This window comes from Melanerpes formicivorus, unplaced genomic scaffold, assembly GCF_026170545.1.
Source record: "Melanerpes formicivorus ecotype bairdi unplaced genomic scaffold, bMelFor1.0.p_v2 SCAF_35, whole genome shotgun sequence".
In the NCBI taxonomy this organism is placed as follows: Eukaryota; Metazoa; Chordata; class Aves; order Piciformes; family Picidae; genus Melanerpes; species Melanerpes formicivorus.
Genome location: NW_027142387.1, coordinates 5,520,143 through 5,540,668, shown reverse-complemented (window position 1 = coordinate 5,540,668; position 20,526 = coordinate 5,520,143). Strand labels below are relative to the sequence as shown.

The 20,526-nt window shown below is 48.1% G+C and overlaps 1 protein-coding gene across 1 annotated transcript in view; it reads left to right on the top strand.

Moving 5' to 3' along the window:
- ITGA8 (integrin subunit alpha 8) overlaps positions 1-18,562 on the top strand; it is a 91,685-nt gene extending 73,123 nt beyond the window's left edge. Inside the window, exons 27-30 of the mRNA XM_068156971.1 lie at positions 3,356-3,469; positions 8,976-9,077; positions 14,678-14,800; positions 16,187-18,562. Of these exons, the coding sequence (XP_068013072.1) occupies positions 3,356-3,469; positions 8,976-9,077; positions 14,678-14,800; positions 16,187-16,273 (426 nt within the window). The 3' untranslated portion in view covers positions 16,274-18,562. The remainder of the gene's footprint in view (positions 1-3,355; positions 3,470-8,975; positions 9,078-14,677; positions 14,801-16,186) is intronic.
- The last annotated feature ends 1,964 nt before the right edge of the window (positions 18,563-20,526 follow it).

Here is a 20,526-nt window from a genome sequence, read left to right as displayed (position 1 = left end):
AGTACCAGAACAAGAGGACACAGTCTTAGGCTATGCCAGGGGAGGTTTAGGTTGGATGTTAGGAAGAAGTTCTATACAGAAAGAGTGATTGCCCATTGGAATGGGCTGACTGGGGAGGTGGTGGAGTCACCATCACTGGAGGTGTTCAGGAGGAGACTTGATGGGGTGCTTGGTGCCATGGGTTAGCTGTTTGGGTGGGTTGGATTGGTTGATTGGTTGGACATGATGATCTTGAAGGTCTCTTCCAACCTGGTTTACTATTATTATCATCCCTGCATCTGGTGCCCTGTCTTCAGCTTTATAGGTGCCAGCTTCCTGTGCCCAGAGGCCCTGCTTAGACTGGGTGACCTCCAGTTCAATGATGGGTGATGCAGGCAGAGCTTTCTGCCCATTTTTATGCACCTTGGGCAGAGTTCCTTTCATACTGCTCATTTCCTTGCTAAGTTGTTCATTGCCAGTTCATGATTGAATTCCTTGATACCCCTGGGATTTGGGAGGAATAAAAGACCCTTACAGACCTCTGTGCTCTGGAGTAATAGAGTAATGATGCTGCTTCTGAAAGTTAGCTTGGCCATCTTGGTAATGAAACATATGATGTTGTTAAGGACAAAGCCACAGAAGAACCCATCTTAAACAGGAATCCTTGCTCATTCCTCTGTAATTCTTTCATCAGCCTAATACCCTGGGAGGAACCTGATTCCACTGGGGCTGAAGGAAAAATGTCTGGGCTTTGGAAGACACACCAGTCAATGCTATAGAATCATGAAATCCTAGAATGGTTTGGGTTGAAAGGGACCTCCAAAGCTCATCCAGTCAAACCCACTGCACTCAGCAGGGACATCCTCCGCTAGAGCAGCTTGCTCAGAACCTTCTCCAGCCTCACCTTGAACAGCTCCAGGCATGAGGCCTCAACTCTCTCCCTGGGCAGCCTGTTGCAGTGTTCCAGCATAGAATACATAGAATAAACCAGGTTGGAAGAGACCTTCAAGATCATCAATCACATCCAACCCATCAACCAATCCAACCCACCTAAACAACTAAACCATGGCAACCCTCATGGTAGAGTTGAGTTACTTTCCTTTTCATCAAAGACTTTCCCAGAGAGGAGAAACGTTCTGAGAACATCTTCATCTGTTTATAGTGTTTGTTAAACAGTTGGGGTCTCCTCCATCACTTCTAGTGTTACAGTGTCCTGAGAAGGAGCATGGGCTAGCTGCATGGCTAAGAAAAACAGAAATATGTGTTCAGCTCCTCGAATGTCAGCCAAAAGTAGCCTTTGCCTCCTTCTTTTTTTTCTTTCTTCATCCTAATTATTTGTTTTGTTAATCTGTGGTTTTGGCCACAAGGATTAATGAAAACAGCTCTCTCCCTCCCTGCAAGATAAATGAATCTGCTTGGAGGATGTTTAAATACAAAATGCCAAATAAACAGATAGTTTGAAATATCCCTTTCAAAAAAAAACCCCAAACAAACAAAAAAAGGGTTTGTGGCTGCAAGTTCCAGGGTTTGCAGTTTCCTGTTCGGGCAGTGGCTAAGCAGAGTGCTTCTGCTGAATTTGTTAGCAGGCAGAGGTGTGTGGAGGAAGCTGCCTGTGAAGATTCAGCGTTCAGAGTCACAAATTGCATTGGGTCTGAAGGGACTCTCAATGCTCATTTTGTCCAACCCCCCTGCAGTTAGCAGGGACATCTCTAAACACAGGTGGGGGTTGGTCTCTTCTCCCAGGCAAGCAGCACCAGAACAAGAGGACACAGTCTCAAGCTGCACCAGGGGAGGTTTAGGTTGGATGTTAGGAAGAAGTTCTATACAGAGAGAATGATTGCCCATTGGAATGGGCTGCCTGGGGAGATGGTGGAGTCACCACCACTGGAGGTGTTTAGGAGGAGACTTGATGGGGTGCTTGGTGCCATGGGTTAGTTGATTAGATGGTGTTGGATGATAGGTTGGAAGCGATGATCTCAGAGGTCTCTTCCAACCTGGTCTGGTCTATTCTATTCTATCAGATCAAGCTGCCCAGGCCCACACCGAGTCTGAGCTTTAATGTCTCCAGGGATGGGGCCTTAACCACATCCCTGGGCAAGCTGATCATCCTTCCCTAGCTTTGTCCTGGCCTTTGAGACTGCACAGGGAAGCAGGACAGCTGAAACTTAGAACACTTCCCTCTTTTTTTGGCTTTCCTTTCTGGATGCTGATGGACTAAACAGCCAGGGCATGACAGCTGTGGTAGGGAGGCAGGATTCTTTCATAGAGCATTTTGGTTTGGAAAGGACCTTCAAGATTCAGAGATTGCTTTGGATTGGAAGAGATTCCCAAAGGCCACCCTGTCCAATCCTCCCTGAAGGGTGTTTCCAGAGCTCTTCCACACATCATCTCATATTGTGATAGGCTTTGGTAGTGCAGCCTCCCTCTGTCGGCTGGGGAAATGTGCTTGGGAAAACCTAGCTCTGCTTTTGGAGCCACAGGACCTTCTGCCACCAGTGTCCACAAAGCATCTGCAAGGGAGGGATTCTGTACTTGGTTAAAAAATAGGAATCAGTTAAACCTCAGCCTTGCTCCTGGGGGGACCCCAGACTGTCCAGGTAAAATTCATGTACAGAAACCCTTGCAGTTTGTACACACACTTTTAAATGGCTTTCTATTAGATCTTTCTTCCTCTCTGCATCTGAACCAACCACATAATTTCTGTGGTTACCCCATGAGGCTCTGCTTGTTGCCTTCAGTGGCTTCCAGGCAGCTTCTAACCATTTCTGTGGCATGCTTCTGGCAGCCTTTACATGGTTTTGAGTTGCATTGCTTGGCTTTTGTCTTCAACCCTATGTGAGAGCCAGGATCACTGCTCATCAGGATCATTTTATGGCCAAGGAGTTTCAAGTAGAGCAAGTAATGCATCTCAGCAAATATTCTGGCTGCTATCATGTAAACATCAGGAAGGAAACCAGGAAAGGCAGAAGAGGGAAAAGATTTAGGAACATAAATAAAGATTCAGGCATGGGGAACAGCAACAAAAAGTGTTGAAATCACAAAGTGACTGCTAGATAAAGACAAAGTATGTGCTGCAAAGGACTGAGGAGTACCTGGGCATTTTAAGAGCTCTTCAGAGCAGGTATAGTTGAAAAGGATTACTTTTACTTTCATGATCACAGGTAGGTGTTTGTATTAATTGGTGATGCAAAAAGAGTCTCCCCCTTACTCCAGGTGTCACTGTGAGGACTGCAGAGCATCTCTTATGTGCATTAGGTGAAATCACTGATTCCAGACTACTTGGCTCTTGAAGGGAAGTTGGATTGTTTTGCTGATAGCATTTGAAAATGATTGTGTGTTAAAGCACAGGTGTGGTTTCCCTTTATTTCACACACAGAACTGTACCAATGTGAAGTGCCTCCAGATCTCCTGCACCGTGGGACAGCTGGAAAGAGGGAAGAGTGCAGCACTCAAAATCAGGTCCCGGCTGTGGGCCCAAACTTTCCTGGAGGTAATGCACACAAAAAGCTCTTCCTGTGCACAAGTTCTCCTGTCCCTCTACTCTGCCCTGGTGAGGCTGCATCTGTAATACTGTGTCCATTTCTGAGCCATTTAGTTCAAGAGGGACCTCAGGGAACTGCTTGAGAAAGTCCAATGCAGAGGCACAAAGATGCTGAAGGCCGTGGAATGTAACCCTGTGAGGACAGGCAGAGGGAGCTGAGGCTCTTTATCTTGGAGCAGAGGAGCTTGAGGGGTGCCCTCAGTCATGATGGAATGGAATGGGATCAGGTTGGTCAGGCAGGACCTGCCCTTCCTGAATCCATGCTGGCTGGGCCTGATCCCTTGGCCATCCTGTAAGTGCTGTATGATTGCACTCAAGATGACCTGTTCCATAATCTTGCCTGGCACTGAGGTCAGGCTGACAGGTCTGGAATTCCCTGGCTCCTCCTTCCAGCCCTTCTTGTGGATGGGCATCACATTGGCCAGCTTCCAGTCATCTGGGACCTCTCTGGTGAGCCAGAGGGGCTGTTGAAAAATGATGGAGAGTGGCTTGGCCAGCTCATCTGCCAGCTCTCTCAGCATCCTAGGATGGATCTCACGGACTTGTGGGGATCCAAGCTGCTAAGCAGGTCTTCAACTGCTTCCTCCTGGATCACAGGGGAACTATACTGCTCCCTGCCTCCATCTGCCAGCTCAGGAGGCCAGTTGTCCTGCAGACAACCTATCCTGCTATTGAAAATTGAGGCAAAGAAGGTGTTAAGTACCTCTGCCTTTTCCTCATCTTTAGTTACAATATTGCCCTCCATGTCCACTAAGGAGTGGAGGTTGTCCTTGCCTCTCTTGCCATTAATATATTTATAGAAGGATTTTTGTTGTCCATCACAGCAGTGACCAGTCTAAGCTCTAAATGGGCTTTTGTCTCTCTAATTTTTTTTCTACATGACCTAGCAACATCCTTGAACATTCTATGGGTTGCCTCCCCTTTCTTCCAAAGATGATACACCCTCTTTTTTCCCCTTAGTTCCTTTAGAAGCTCATTGCCCATCCAGGCTGGCCGTCTGCCCCGGCAGCTCATCTTCCAGCACATTGGCACAGCCTGTTCCTGCGCCTTCAAGAGTTTTTCCTTGAAGTAGCTCCAGCCCTCCTGGACCCCTTTGTCTTTAAGGGCTGTTTCCCAAAGTACCTTCTGAGTTAGTTCCTTGAGTAACCTGAAGTCCACAATCTGGAAGTCCAGAGTGGAGGTTTTGTTGCTGCCCCTCTTAGCTTGACTGAGTGTTGAAAACTCAATTATCTCATGGTCATGTTGATAAAGATGTGCAGGGCACTGTCAGGAGGATAGAGCCAGGCTCTGCTCAGGGTTGTCCAATGATAGGACAAGGGGCAATGGGTGCAAGCTGGAGCAAAGGAGGTTCCATGGGAAAAGAAAGGAAAACCTTTTTAACTGTGAGAATGCCAGAGCCCTGGAACAGGCTGCCCAGAATGGTTGTGGAGTCTCCTTCGTTGGACACATTAAAAACCCACCTGGATGTGTTCCTCTGTGACCTGCCCTGGGTAATCCTGCTCTGGCAGGGATGTTGGGACTGGGTGATCTTTTGAGATCCCTTCCAACTCCTAGCATTCTGCAATTCTGTGATGTACAGGAAGTTGACTGCCAGCTCAGTAGCTAACCATCATGGCTCCAAATCCACAGTGGGTGCATGTTTTGGGGCACAGGTCTGCGTGTTGGAGTGTGGCAGAGGTCACCAAAAGGATGACTTAAGAAGCTTTTTCTCCCTGTCTGTCAGGAATGAAGGTCACCTTCTGTGTTTCTTCTGCAGCAGCTGTTAGCACCATTGTGATTGAGGAGAGCATAGAGCTGAAAGGGATTTCTGTCTAGCTCAGTCACAAAGGACATCCTTCACAGAACCACAAAAGCATTCAGGTTGGAAAAGACCCTTGGGATTATCAAGTCCAACTAATAACCCTGCTCTGCAAAGTTCACCCCTAAACCATATCCCCAAGCACCACAGCTAAACACATCCAGGGTTGGTGTGTCAACCACCTTCCTGGGCAGCCCATTCCAATGCCTGACCACCTTCCAGGTGAACGAATTCCTGATCTTGCAGCACAGTCAGGCCCAAGAAGGTGCCACATCCCTTCTTCAGTTTCCCACAGTGCTTTCAGAGGAGGCATCATCAGCAGGTGTGTTGGAAGGGCTGACCTGGCTGAACTTCATTTAGCTTTGCCCACTGAGCCAGCTGCTGGGGCAGGCTCTGCTCCAAACTGGAGACCAAACCCTGACAGCTTCAAAGTCTGTCTGTCCTTCTAAATCTGTGTGTCTGGGATGGGCACTTTCTGCTGTAAGCTTTTGCAGAAAATTCTTATAGACTTTGGCATGGAAAGTGCCAGTATGCCAAGATGTCTGCACTGACAGGAGAAACCATGGATACATAGGAAAATATGATGGGAATTTGATTGCAATTGTTCCTAATTGCAGCCAGAGATGGATGCTCACACGCTGCCTAGTCGCTGCTCAAGAGCTTGACTGCCCTGGTTCACTGCTCTAACACAGAGACAGGCAGGGATTTTATCCTTGGCTGGCAGGATCTGTGGCAGCTTTGGCCACTGCAGTGTGCCAGCAGTATCACAGGGGGTTGGATGAGATGACCTTTGAGGGTCCCTTCCAACCCGATGCAATCTGTGAAGCTTTCCACATCATCTCCACCAAGCCAGAGACAAACTCAGCTCCCTGCCTTCCTGAGCCTGGCATAGTCTGGATCCAATCAACTCTTTCTGTTCATCATGTTTCTGGTGAAATCTGATTAACTCTGTAAGGGCCAAACCCAAGGTCTCATGGAAAAAACACAAACACAGAAATTAAAGCCCTTGCTCAGACCCTTGGATGCCAGTTTTCTAGGCTATTTACAGCTATTTCAGTGGGAATTAGCCTCATAAAACTTTTTTCTAAGTCCAGTTTAGTATGTAACAAGAAATAACTGCAAGAGATTAAAGCTAAACAAATTTAATGAGAAACAGAGAGGGAGTTTTGGTTGTGACGGAGGATGTGGAACAGTTGGAACAAACTAGCTGCAGAGGACATGAAATCTGCCTTTCTGAGGGACTGAATCATGACAGAATCCTTTTCTAGAATAGAAGCTCAGGTCAGAACAGGGGTTGCTGCATGAGAGTGAGTGGCCTAGTTAACGCTGGAGCAATGGGACTCCTCTTTGCTAACTTTAGTCAGCTCCAAGTTAGGTGCCAAAGCTGCTGCCTAGCTCTGTGGCCAGTGACAGGGCAGAGAGATGTCTTTAGAGGGTGCTTTATCCAGCTGATTTGAAACACTTCCTCTACCCTCCTTCTGATCTAGGGGATTGAGAAGGGTCAAAGCTGTGCTTGGGGACACAGGGGTGTGTAGATACCCCAGGCAGTGCCAAAGCTGCAGTCGCTCCTCCTTTGTCCCTCATCACGCTTGCTGTATGCTCAGTGAGCTCAAGGCAGAGATGGAACCTTACAGCAGCCTGTGGGCTGGGGCAGGGATGAGCATCCTCTGGACTCCCTGGGAGCAGAGACCTCATGGCAAACACTCCTACTTCTGCTCACTCCACTGCTATCAAACAAGGTTTTTTATGGGCTGTGATTGAACCTTTTCTTTGTATCCTTAGGAAACATTTCTGTTTCCTTCAGTTAGTAACTTGCAAACCTTGTAAAGGCTCAGAAACCCCCACTTAAAGCAACAGTAAAAAAAAGGTAGCTGCCAGAGAACAGTTGCATCCTCCCATTTATGTCAAGGAAGATTCAAATGCAAAATTAGGTATGTGGAGAGAGAAAATAATGTGGTGGGATCTGGCTGCCTTCCTCCCACTCACCTCACAACAGTTGCCTTTTAGACAGCCCCTTTTAAAATGAGCAGTTACAGAGCCATCACCATTAAGACTGTAGAGCATAAAGAGTTTCCTAAAAATGGTATAGTCTGCAGTTAGTAACCCTGTAAACTTCTGGTTCCCAAGGTTATTCCAGAAGTAAACTGAAGTACAACTGCTGTTAGCTAGGCTGGAATCACCAGACCAGACTGAGGATTAGCCTAAACAATCAGGATTCATGGAGCCAGAGGTCATTTTGTCCAACCTCCCTGCACTCAACAGGGATGCCTCCACCACATCCCTGGCCAACCTGTTCCAGTGTCTCCCTACCCTGTGCAGAAAGTCCTCTTGATACCCAGCCTAAACCTGCCCTGCTCCAGTTCCAAACCATTGCCCCTCATCACTCCAAGCCCTTCTAAACAGTCCCTCCCCAGCCTTTCTGGAGGTCCCCTTCAGATACTGAAATGTAGTTCTAAGGTCTTCCTGCAGCCTTCTTTTCTCCAGGCTGTACAGCCCCCATTCCTTCAGCCTGTCCTCATAGGTGTCCATGCCCCTGATTATCTTTTGGCCTCCTCTGCCCAGCTCCAACAGATCTATGCCTCTCTTGTGTAGGGGATGTGGTGATTCTGAACCTGGAAGGACTGTGCAGGGGCCAGACTGACTCCACGTCATGGTTTCACGAGGAAACTTGGAGGCAAAGCTGCCGTGGCTGCAGCAGCCTCCCCAGCCCCTTTGCAGAGGCAGTGAAGGTACAGAGCTTTCCCAGGCAGAGCAAGCAGGGGCGGGGTGAGGCACAACAGTCCTCAGCTGGGCTCCAATCGAAGTGAAGCTCTGATGGACTGTTTGTGTTCGCTGGGGCTGAGAACACGCCCTCAGCATGCATTTTCTTCTCATCCATGTGCTGATGCAGAGCTGAGAGTTTGCCTGGAAGTGGCTGATTAACGTTAGGATGAAATGATCCGGATTTGTCAGGGAAGTTTTATGGATCCACGCGCCTGGTTTGCTGCCAGGGAAGATCAGTCATGGCTTGAGCCACTCCTTCCTCTTCCATTTAGTTTAACTGACAACAGCTGACCCTTCTGCCTCTGGACAGTTGTAATCTGTCATCTTAAAGGCCAAAACTCCCACCACAAGTAAGAGTTAAGTGACATGCAACGGTTGGATGTGTTTGGGTAAATAAAGCAGCCCAAGTTTCCCAACCAGCCAACAAAGATGGACCCAGGCATTGTGCAAAGGCCGAGAGGAGTCACAGGCTTTGCTGGATGAACTTCAAAGCCCAGCTGTAAACCCTCTGCTTGAGCTGACTTTGGGATTCAGATTTGCTGATGGAGCAAACGATGCCCTGATTGATGCAAAGGAGAAGCAACCTCATATGGTTGGGTTGTGTGTTGTGAGGGCTCTGTTGTGTCCCATTTGTCTAAACTTGGTACTGCTGAGTCATCAGAGGGAGACCCAAGGGGATCTGGCCCAGTGTTCTTGCAAGGTGCTCCATGTGCCTGATCATCATGTCCCTCATCTGGACCTAGTCCCTCAGGTCCATGGACATGTGCAGCTCCCAGGGATTCTCCACCCTTCACCTTTTCCTCAGGAAATCAGCTTCTTTCTGCTTATTTCTCATAATGATTTTAAGTATAAACATGGCTCTTAATCTCTTCTTTCCTTTTTTTGTCCTTGCAGAGAAAGAATGATCTCTACACTCTTTCTTCCAATGTGTCCTTCCATGTTCAGAGCATGCCATACAAAGTGCAACCAGCTCAGCTCCCCGAGGGAAGCATAGCAGTGAGTAGCTGAAAATGATAGCTCAGTGTGAAGCTTGTGGATTTGGTCATTCTGCTCCCCATCTGGGAGAGGTTTTATTGATTCAAAGGTTGAGATCAATCTTTCCTGTGTTTCTAGTGTAAATTCCTGACATAATGCCTCAAGGAAATACTTCTGTTGCTTTCTGTGGAAGTTGCTGATACGTGATAGTAATTTTGGAATCATTTCTTGCTGCATTAGTGTGCAGCCTGCTTCAATGTAATCAGGATGGATTTTTCCACCCAGGAGAAAATAACAGAGCTGTGAAAGCAAGTGTCCAATTACCTTGATTGGGGTCAAGAAATATCTGGAGGAAATTCTTTTGCAAAATCCAAACCTGTGTTCCTGCCAGGTTTAGAGAGCTGGCTCTGCTGCCAGGCAGCAGTTCTCTCACAGGAGTTTGTGGGCTCTCTCTGGCAGCTCCATTCTTACCTGCATTCAGCTCCTTTGAGACCCTGATTTACAGCAAGCTCTGCTTGCCTCTCCAGGGCTTACACCTCAGAGCACACCAAGGGCAAGGGATGAAATTGCCTGGGAACCCCTACAGTGGGGTGGCTGGATGGAGAGGGAGGGACAGTTAGAGACAGAGATGGATAGATAGATAGATTAGATACATAGCTAGACAGACAGGCACTAAAATACTTGCCTTGTTTGCAAAGCAAGATTAGTATGGCCCTGGCTTATTAGATGAAAAAAGAATCTTGGAGGCATAGGTTTGAGTTCATTGCTTGCTGGTGCCAAAGCAGCGAGCCTGGGGAGCAGTTCAAGGAATTTGCCTCTTGTGGGGTCTAACTCATGGCTAAAATTCTCTCTGTTTTGTCATTGCTGACAAATACGAGTGCAAACTTTGATGCAAGGGTAAGAGCAACCTGAAATGTGAGGGCTTAGGGTTCCCTTTATAAAGATTTCTCATTTCTAATCCTCCTTCTCAAAGGCAAGGTCAGCACAAATGTCTCCAGGTTCAGTGGTGGTGCAAATACATCGCAGCAGCCTGGTGAGATGCAGTGATAGGGAACAGAACATGTTCTTAGGTGGCAAGTTAGTGTACTAATACACCTCACAGCTTCCTTTGAGAGCATACAAACAGTAAAGCTTTGTTCTGAGCCAGCACAGCTTGAAAGGTGGGTTGATACTTGCTCTGGGAAGATGCACCATGGAATCCTGCTGCTCTGTTCTCAGTGACTCCAAGCTCTACCATCAGGAGAGCCATGCTTTCACCAGAGAGATTCAATGCTTAGTGCAGAACTCATCCAGAGAGGTTCAAAGGCTCCAAGCTGACAGATCCACTCAGGCTCTTTGGATTTGCCTGCAGCATGTGTTCCACAGCACAGGCACATGTTGTGCAGAGCTCTGCTGCGGCTGGGGCCTTCATCTGGCCTGAAGAGCTCTAGCCCAGGTGAGAGCCTGCTGTTCTCAACAAGTGTCAGATGAGCTGCCCAGGGATCAGATAAGCATTTTCTTCTCTTAATCCAGCCAGTATAATGCTTGTTATTGGCTGCAGATGATTTACAGCAACATGCCTGTAATGGTAACTGTAAAATGCTGAGAAATGGCAGTGCTTTTATGTTGCTTCATATCTAGACATGCCAGTGGAGGTTTGCCAGCTAGCTCTCCAGCTTGCTGTGTTCTATGCACAAGTTCTTTTGATGTTCTGCTTGCTAGCAGAAATATCTGCTTGAAGTTGGGCAATGCCTAGTATTGTTGCTCCTTCTGAAAGAGGTCCCTGCTTGTGTCCTCAAAGTTCCCAGAGATTTATTGCAAAGTTGGTGGTTTTCTTCCAGACAATGCAAGGGGGAAGTAGAAGAAAGATGCTAATGTTTTAATGATCAGCAATATATATGTAATAATTAGCTAACACTTTATGTAGTGAGGATAATATGAGCTAAGAGAACAGAGCATCTGTCCTTCATTTAACCCATACAGTGCTGCCTTCCAGTTGTAGATCACAGAATCACCCAGGTTGAAAGGGACCTCTAAAGCTCATCTAGCCCAACCTCCCCCTGCAGTCAGCAGGGGCATCCTCAACTAGGTCAGGTTATCCAGAGCCCTGTCAAACCTCACCTGGAATATCTCCAGGGATGGTGCCTCAACCACCTCTCTGGCAACCTGTTCCAGTGTTCCAGCACCCTCATGGTGCAGAACTTGTTCCTCACATCCAGTCTGTCTGCTCTGCTCTCATTTCAAACCACCACCCCTCGTCCTATCCCTGCAGCCTTCTTGTAGCCCCTTCAGGTACCTGAGCAGCTGAGTCTAGTTGAGAGGTGTCCCTGGCCATGGAGGGGAGGTTTGAGTAGATGATCTTTAGGGTCCCTTCTTTTTTTAGCAGTTACAGTGCTTTCATTTTCAATGTGCTTCTATTCCTTATGAAGCATATTTGCACAAACAGCTGTAAACTGTTGCCATGAATGTCAATATTCATTATGGCTCCAAGCTCAAGGGAGCTTTTGCATTCTATTTTGAGCAGCTTTTCAGAGCATACAAGAACATCATGCAGCTGAGGCTGGATGGGAATATGCAGGAGCACAGAAGAGCTCCTGTTTCTCAATCTGTATCACAGTGGCCATCATGGGCAGTAGAAGTGGTACCACTGGAATAATGAACACTTAGCTGCTGTTTCTTCAAGTACTAGGTTGAATTTCTTGAGAGAGTCCAGCACAGAGCCACAAGATGCTGAAGGCAGTGGAACATCTCCTTGCTGAGGAAAGGCTGAGGAAGCTGGGGCTCTTTAGCTTGGAGCAGAGGAGCCTGAGGGGTGTCCTCATTCATGTTGATAAAGATGTGAAAGGCAGTGGGGGGAGGACAGAGCCTGGGGCTAAACCGTGGCCCTCAGCACCCCATCTCTGCCTCTTGGAAACACTTCCAGGCATGGGGATTCAACCACCTTCCTGGGCAGCCTGTGCCAGGCTTTGAGAACCCTTTCAGTCAAGAAGTTCCTTCTCATGTCCAACCTAAACCTCCCCTGGGGCAACTTGAGGCCATCTCCTCTCCTCCTATCCTTTGTTCTCAGGGAGAAGAGAGCAACCCCCACCTGGCTGCACCCTCCCTTTGGGGAGCTGTAGGGGGGAGGCTGTCAGATGGCTCTTCTCCAGTCTGGGGTATGCTTTTCACCAGGCTGGCAGAGAAGCAACCATTGTTCCCAGCTGCAGTAAAAGAAAGTCTTCTAGTCATGAACAGGGAGAAAAGCCACCACACATCTGAGCTACAGTGCCAACATGCAACACTTGTGTTAAGAATTCCACTTCTTCATCATATTGGCCACCTCAGATGAAAACAGATAAATCCTGCCCCAAACATTCCCTGGCTGTGATCCTACAGCACTAAACCTGCCAGATGGAGCAGATCAGAAATCCAAGCTGAACAATGCAAACTTGCCTTAAATCAGAGTCATGTGGAAAGCTGCTGTGGACAGCATGGGGTAGAGGAGGCTCTGTCTGCTGTGGGAATGGTGGAACAAGGCAAGCAAAACCATAGGATGCTTTGATTCATTTTTCCCCTCCAGCTTCTGCCTGAGCTCTGTGGTTGTCCAGGGCTTGCAGTGTCAAACTGTTCCCCAGTACCTGCAGGTCTTTGTGTAGGGTATTAATGGGGTGGCCCAGGGGGGTTAGACCCTACTGGACAGGAGCAGGATGCAGGCAGGAGTGAGACTGCTCAGGAAGTCAGTCACAAGCACCTAACACAGCCCTTCCCTCACTTTCCAAAACCAAAGAGAAAGGAGGATTCCTGAGGAAAGGGTGTGGGTGCAACCAGGTGCCTTTAAGGTTTTAGCAGGTAAATACTCATTGGCCACTGAGCTCACTCCTGCTTCAGGAGAGGCAGCAGCCTTGCATCTGCTCCGTACAGGGTAGTCCTGATTTCTGCTGTGTGCTTGCTTGCTGATGAGCATCTCAGGATTATAAAGATGGAGCTCAGCACTTCTGTAAGATTGCAGAGCCTTGGTTATGGGTCAGTCTCTGCCAGGGTCCGGCTGAGCTACTGAAAGGACACTGCAAGCTATACTCTGCTGCCTGCACAGCAGGGAGAGGAGGTTATGAACCCATGTAGGATAAGCCAGGCTGACCACTGCTGGTTGTAGTGTCCCCTCAGGAAGACCCAGGTGTCCTTATCTGCATCCATGCTTATAGCTGCTCTCCAGGTGTCACAAGAAGAGCCAGGCTGCCTTACAGCTTTCACAGGCTGGGAGGGAAGGAAACATAGTGGACAGATACAGCAAGAAGCAGTGCATGGAAGCAGACATGGAATGGCTACATGGGCACCTGCAGTCACTGCCACCAGCTTCATCCAAAACCTAGGGAAACCTTGGAAAGGGACTACAGACTTGTGTGCAAACTTGGGGTGCTGTTCTATGGATTAATAAATCAGCATTGTGCTCAGTTTGAGGTGTATCAACCAGTGAATTGTTAGCAAAAAAAACCCCAACAAACCAAGTAGAAAGAGAATTTGCAGTGAGCACAGACCAAGCAGGTCCAAGCAAGAGCCCAGAAGAGCAGATTTCCTAGCTGTACCTGGAGCACTGAAGAGGGAGATAATTTGAGAGTTTATACAATCAGTTTGCTTTGCAATTTCATCCTGTCAGAAAGAAAATAACTTCCATCTGTCACACATTTACCCTGTTTAAGGGAGAGTAGGAGTAAATGAAGGAGGTCCAACAGAAAACCCCAGAGAGAAATGACTTCCTGGGCTAACAACAAAGGGGAGAGTCTGATGAAATCAGCTGACTGTGGCTGAGGAGCTAAGATCAAACTCATCCCCTCCCCCTTGGGAGCAGCAGGGAGAGCAAATATTCAGTGAGACAGACGAGGAACATTAGAAGCACAACTTTGGTAGGAGGAACAGCAGGGAGAGTGAGGAGGAGGAGAAGGTTACTTGTGTAGATGGCCTCAGAAGGAGAAATACAGAAGGGTTATTATGACTCTGTCACTATGAAGGTCTAAAGAGAGGTTTGCCAAGGCAATTAAAACCTTTTCTAAGTGATGTTGTGCACACCTGCAGCTTTCTAGAGCTTTAGACAACTGCAGAGAGTGTTGGGTGCTGAATTCCCGTGCAGGTACTAGCCTGTGCTTGGCTGTGAAGGAGTGTGACATCACTCTGGGCTTTCAGATTTACCTCAAAGGCAATGCACTCTGCTGGAGTGTAGGACTGCTGAGCTGAAACTCAAAGCACAGGGAAGAAAAGTGTTGTGGTGTGTCAGCAGAACCCAGACTACCAGTAGTGTAGCTACTATCTCATGTGGCTTGACTGAGGAGCTTGGGCTGAGCTCAGCTGACCCTTGTTACAGAGCAGGGCAGGCTCAGTCTGCAGCTGGCAGAGAGGGGAGCAGAGCTGCACAGAAGGGTGATTTTGCTGCTCTGTATTTAGTCAGAATGATTCCTGTGTCTGATACACAAGACTTCTGTAGGGGGGTGAACCCCATTTCTAGTAATTATCATGAACAAGTGGAAAGCATCTTGGAGGGAATGAAGCCAGGGTGGGAGAATCCCAAGCAATGTGTGATTTACTCTGCACATTGCTGCTGAAGTGAATCTCTGTAAACTCTGTGTTCTAATGACTATTTTTGTTCATTGAATGTGCTCTTTTCATTTCAGATCAGAACATCTGTCGTTTGGTCCACTCCAAATGTCTCCTTTGTGATCCCTTTGTGGGTTATAATCCTGGCAATACTTCTTGGACTACTGGTATTAGCTATGCTGACCCTAGCCCTGTGGAAGGTAGGTTGCACCATTGCTCTTGCTGTTGCCTGAGAGATCCTGGAAGGCACTTACAGACAAGGAAAGGAGAGGCAGCAATTTTGGGATCTTTACCAGTCTGCAGCAAAAGCAGCAATACAGATCTGTCTTTTTTGGTCTGCCATTTCTGCTGTGCTGATGTCACTGACCTTTATGCAGGGAACTTGTTTTCAAAGCTCTCCTTTATTGCAAAGTCTGGTTATAAATGGGCAGGCAGAACTTGGCTCCGTTTCCCAAGACCTATGATCCCCTTTCCAGGATGTTTAGGGTCAAAAAGAAGTGGCTCTGACTTTGTTTTCTCTGAACACCTCAGGGATTTCCACTTTTTGTCAGCATTTAACAAAACTCCCAGATTTGGGAGTTAATTTCCTTTTGTGTTTGTATGTCATAGCTTCTGGGTTTAAAGTCTGCTGGTTCTGTGTTGGTTATCACACTCCCTTCAGGAGCTTTAAGACCAGGCACTGGAAACTGCTGCATTACAGGGAGCCCATGGAGCTTTCAGCTGTTAGGGAGAAGCTGGGGTGGGGAGGCACTGCAACAGGTTGCCCAGGGAGGTTGTGGATGCTCTCTCCCTGAAGGTGTTCAGAGACGGGTTGGATGAGGCCTTGAGCAAGCTGGGCTGGTGGGAGGTGTCCCTGCCCATGGCATGGGATGTGGAACTGGGTGATCTTTAAGGTCTCTTCCAACCCAAAACATCCTATGAATCTGTGGATCTATGAATGTTCCCAGTTCCCACTGAAAAAGCCTTAAGCTAGGATATTGCTTATCTGCCTGGAGCTGATAAAGGCTCCGGGTGAGGTGCCCAGCCTGTGCTAACTCTCCAGATTCACCTGGTCAGTTCACAGCAGCAACAAGTTGTCTGCAGTATATGGGACACTTTAAGGAAGGACATTTTGGTGGCACTGAGCTCTTGTGAAGCCTACATAACTTTCAACCTTTTGAGCAAACAGGTAACTTTCAGGCAGCTGAAGTTAGGTGAGAGGAATGTCACCTTCAGTGAACTTGAGTCTGGGTCACAACACCGTCCTGTGCATATTGCCTGCCACCCTAAATAGCTTTGGTGGCACTGAAATGTTTCCTCATTAGTCAGGCACTGTCAGTACTCAGACCTGCATCTCCTTGTCTTTGCATCTCCTGCAAAGACAAACTCAGAGCCTTGCACCTAAAACTTGGATTTTTTTATAGAGAACCATTTGAACAGAAATAAAACCTACACGAGAGCTTCCCTGCTTCACAAGCTTCTGAGGCCATCAGATTGCCGTAGATTGTGCCTGAACTTTCAGGCTCACTGAAGACTCAAACTGCAGCTGAGTCTTCCTGTGGTTGTCTTATTGTGACACCTTTGTTTCTGTTGATTGTCTCCTGCAGTGTGGCTTCTTTGACAGAGCCAGACCTCCTCCAGATGACATGGCTGACAGGGAGCAACTGACAAATAACAAGACTACTGATGCGTAGAGGAGGAGAGTGACAGTTCACATCAGAATGCTGCCTGAGAGTAGAAGCACCACAAGGATTAAATGAAGGGCTCCTTCCACCAGTCTTCCTTTGTGCCTTTGAAAGTGACAAGGTGTCATAATCCGATCTATGCAACGTGCTGAGGAGGTGCCACGTGCTGGCCGTCCTTGCCAAAGCAAGCAGCTTCCTCACTGCTTTACAAACCCCCTCCCCACTGAACAGAACGTTTATCCCACACCCCAGTCAGTCCAGGGTTCAGCTGAAGCTTTGAACGTGTGTGGAATACTGAGATGCTTCCAGAACAAGGCCAGAGCTCCCAAGGAGAGGATGCCTGCATTGCTGTGTTGTCTAGAAGATGGACCAGGAGAAAACTTCTGAAGGCTACTGCATTATGCAGAGTGCCTTTGACACCTCCCTAAGGACAAAAACTGCTCTGAAATGATGGCTCAGGGAGACAAGCAATACACCAGTACTGAAAGTACTGCTGCAAAACAAAGGCAGTCTATAAAGAACCTTTTGAGATGGGGCACAATTATTTATTTTTGCAGCTTTTCAGGATAAGTATCTGATATAACCATCTACTTAGATTGTGAGAGAAGAAAGTAAGAGAAGTAGAAATCATTTACTGACCTTGCATGTAAATAGAGAAGTAAGCCTACACTGTACACACAAACCACAGCTTTCGTGGCTAGCAGGGGTTTGCAGAGCAGGAGATCTACACAGCATTGGAGAGCACGAGACACTTGATGAACACCTCCACGCTGTGGCTCTTTCAGCCCCAAGCTGGCTGTGTCACACCCAGCTAACTAAATCCCTGCAGGGTATGGAGCAGGGGATGAGTCCCCCTCCCCTTGCCTTGCTGATGGGTGACACCTGCAGGGCTGGCACAGGGGACTGTCCCTTCTGGAACACTGATGGAAGCTGTCACAGCCATGGCAGTGACACTGAGCAGGCTCAGGGCTTTGGGGCTGGGGTCAGTCTGTGCCATTGCTCCATTGCCCTTGAAATGGAGCGGCCACTGCCCATGTGTCTGCTGGTCACTTTGTGCCACAGACCCTGCACTGCCCCCCTGGAGAAACCTGTGCCCTCTTTTGTGCTTGACAGCCCTGCTGTCAATGCAGCCCAGGGCTGCCTGCAGTCGTTTCTGACAAAAGGCCTTGCTGGGAAGATGCAGGAAAGCAGGCTGCCAGGCAGGCAGGAGCAAGAGGAAGGAAAGATAATTTGAGGTAAAGAGGGAAAATGCACATTTAGGATTTTAATTTTTGTCTGGGTCGAGCATTCTGAAGAAGACAGACTTCCTGCTTTCCTTTCTGCCTGCAGATGGCCTCTGTCTCAGCAAGAGCTCTAAGCTTCGAGCTGTGCTAGTGTGTGCCCGAAGGTGTGAGTCTGCCCACGCTGCCTCTGCGTGTGGAGTCAGCCCTCTTGTGCAGCCTGCGCCATCCTGCCCTTCTCAGCTCCTTCTCTTTCCAGTCCATCTTAGCTTCTGGGCTGGCAAATGGCCTCAGCCGTTCTGCTGCTCCTTGGCTCCTTTCAGATAAGTGCCTTTCTGCTTCCTAAGCCTTTGGGACAGGGCTAGCTATGAGACACAGTGACTCCTGTCAGTCCCACCAGAGGAGGTCTTGCAGCTTTACCATTTCTTGCACACAGGCTGACTCATAAAACCCAGAAACCTGAGCAGACATCTTCCTCCTGCATATCTAGGGTACAATTGCAAGACCTCTAGAGAGTCTTTAGCTTATCAGGTGCAGAGTGCCCCTGAGACAATGAGAAGAGACCCATGCCTCAGGACAGCTGGAGGTACTTCACTTGCCTGGCCATTGCCCTGTCTCCCAGAAAACCATTAAAAGACCTCTTCCCCCAGATGGGTTTGAGCCAGCCCTTTAGTAGATTAGAGAGATTATCTGGTAAATACCACCACAAAGCAAGCCTGTCCCACATCTGCACACCTCTGTATTCCATACATTCCAGGCAAAGCCACCCTGCCCTGAAGAAGGCTATGAGCTTCCAGCTGGTGGAACTGTTGTGCAGCAGTGCCTGCAGCCAGAGCAGCTGGCCTGGGACAGGCGCCTCCAACACACACCTCCTGCTGGTGGAAGGGCAGCAGGAGGAGATACTGAACACAGGACTTGTGTATGTGCAATACTTTCTGTTCCCTGTATACCTGAAGCATGTTTACACTGGCATTTGTGGTTGTTTTTGAAACTTTTGGATATTCTGATTAATTATTAGAGCAATAATAAAAGAAAACAATAGAAAAAGAAACAACCCCCCCAACCCTAAACCAAGCACAGCTGCTCTCTTTGGGTTTTATTGCAATGTGTTTCCAATCCTCTGGTGCTCTGAGGATGGGCCTAGGTGACCTAATGAGTTCTCTGCAGTTGGAACATCCATGGCCCACTTCTGAGCAGTTTGCTTTATTTTAATGCTGGGCAAAGCCTGGCCAGATACTAAATTTAAACCAAAAGAACCTCAGTGACTGCTGGGCCTGGCTGGAATCCATTGGCTGCAGCTGTGTAATGTCACTGGGAACCAAATCAGAGACACATGATCTGACAAACAGTTACTTTGAGCAAGGCTTTGTTTTGTATTTCTACATCCTTGCAGATTAAACTTCCCCCGTGGAAAGGGCTGGAGCCGTGCCACTGTCAAGGGCTGCAGCCTTCGGTCCCACGTTCGTGGATGGCTTTGGCTGCAAATCACAAACAGCTTTGTGAAGGAGGTTGCTGGCTCTGCCTGCCTGCCGGGAGAGCTTACCCCCTGGGGCAGGCCGCATCCTGGATGTGGACAGCAGCAAGCGGTTGACACGCTCTTCCCCGCCAGGGAATTAGTGATGTGCTGCAAGATAACCTCTGCCACAGCCCTCTGGAGCTGAACTTTGCTTTCAGTAATGTCGGCTTGTAGGGAGCCACTAAATGCAGCTCTCTCTGCAAGTCATCCAGCCTCAGCTTCCAAACGTGTGTGGGGAGCTGCTGAGTGCTGAGAACACAGGAGTGGTCCCCAGAGAAGAAACAGCAGGAGGTTGCTTGAGCAATTAAAGCCTTTTGAGACAGTCCGTTGCTGTGACCACCACAGAGACACTCCTCCTTCATTCACTTGCTTCTTGGACAGTTGGACTCCATGCGCTTAGAGGGCTTTTTCAACCAAAACAATTCTATCATACTGTGATTCTAGGAGTTTGAGAAAGGTCCTTGCAGCCATGCAGCAGAGTTTCCACGAGGATCAAGCATCAGGAGACATTTTCTGTTCTGGGAAGGTTTCAGGTTGCACATCAGAGGGCCCAGGACATTTGAATTTCAGGGGTTTGATCTTTCAAGGTATTTAACAAACACCATTTTCCTTTACAGGAAACCCACAAGAATCATTTCTTGTTACCATTCTGTAACCCAGTTACAACTTTTCCTGTCTTCTCCAATGTTTTTTTTGTCCTGGCAGCTTTTATAGGTTTCAGCTTTTATAGGTTTCCCTCATAAGAATCCCAGAATCATTGAGGTTGGAAAAGACCTTTCAGACATCTCTTGAGCACAGCTCTGATTTTCTCTACCTTTTAGGTGTGATATCCATTAGCAAGAAGGATCTCCTGGTGGCCATAGTAGGGTAGATTTAGATGGAGATTAGGAAGAAATTCTTGCCAGTGAGGGTGGTGAGACACTGGAACAGGTTGCTCAGGGAAGCTGTGGATGGCCCTTCCCTGGAGGTGTTCAAGGCCAGGTTGGATGAGGCCTTGAGCAAGCTGGGCTGGTGGGAGGGGGTTTGGAACTGGATGATCTTGAAGGTCTCTTCCAACCCAACCCATTCTATGAATGGCAGACACTAACTAAAAAGCCTTTGAGGAACTGACAAAGCACCTAGCGACAGGCAAGGGAAAGAAAGTCCCAGCTGGCCACAGCCTATGGAATTCCACTGTGTTGTAGAAAGCCCATCTGACACCCTGCCTTTGCAACTGCTTGTGAGTGAGTGTTTTATTTCTGGCTGTTGGCACAGGTCCATCTGAGAATGCAGTGTAGTGGGAGTGCCTCCTGACAATAAAACAGTCTTGAAGGCAGCTGGTGCTGATGTGCCACAGCAGGAATGCCTTGCAGACCGAGGGGCTGCTCTGCTTTTTGCCTCTGTGTTGTATTGCAGGGGCACTTAACAGTTCAAGATGCTCCCCTGCTTGACACAGTGGTTTGCAGAGAAGAAGGATGGAAGCAATTGTTCAGCTGCCTTGACAGCTCCTTTCATTTGTTCTGGGCACCACCTAACTGAGGGGGTTT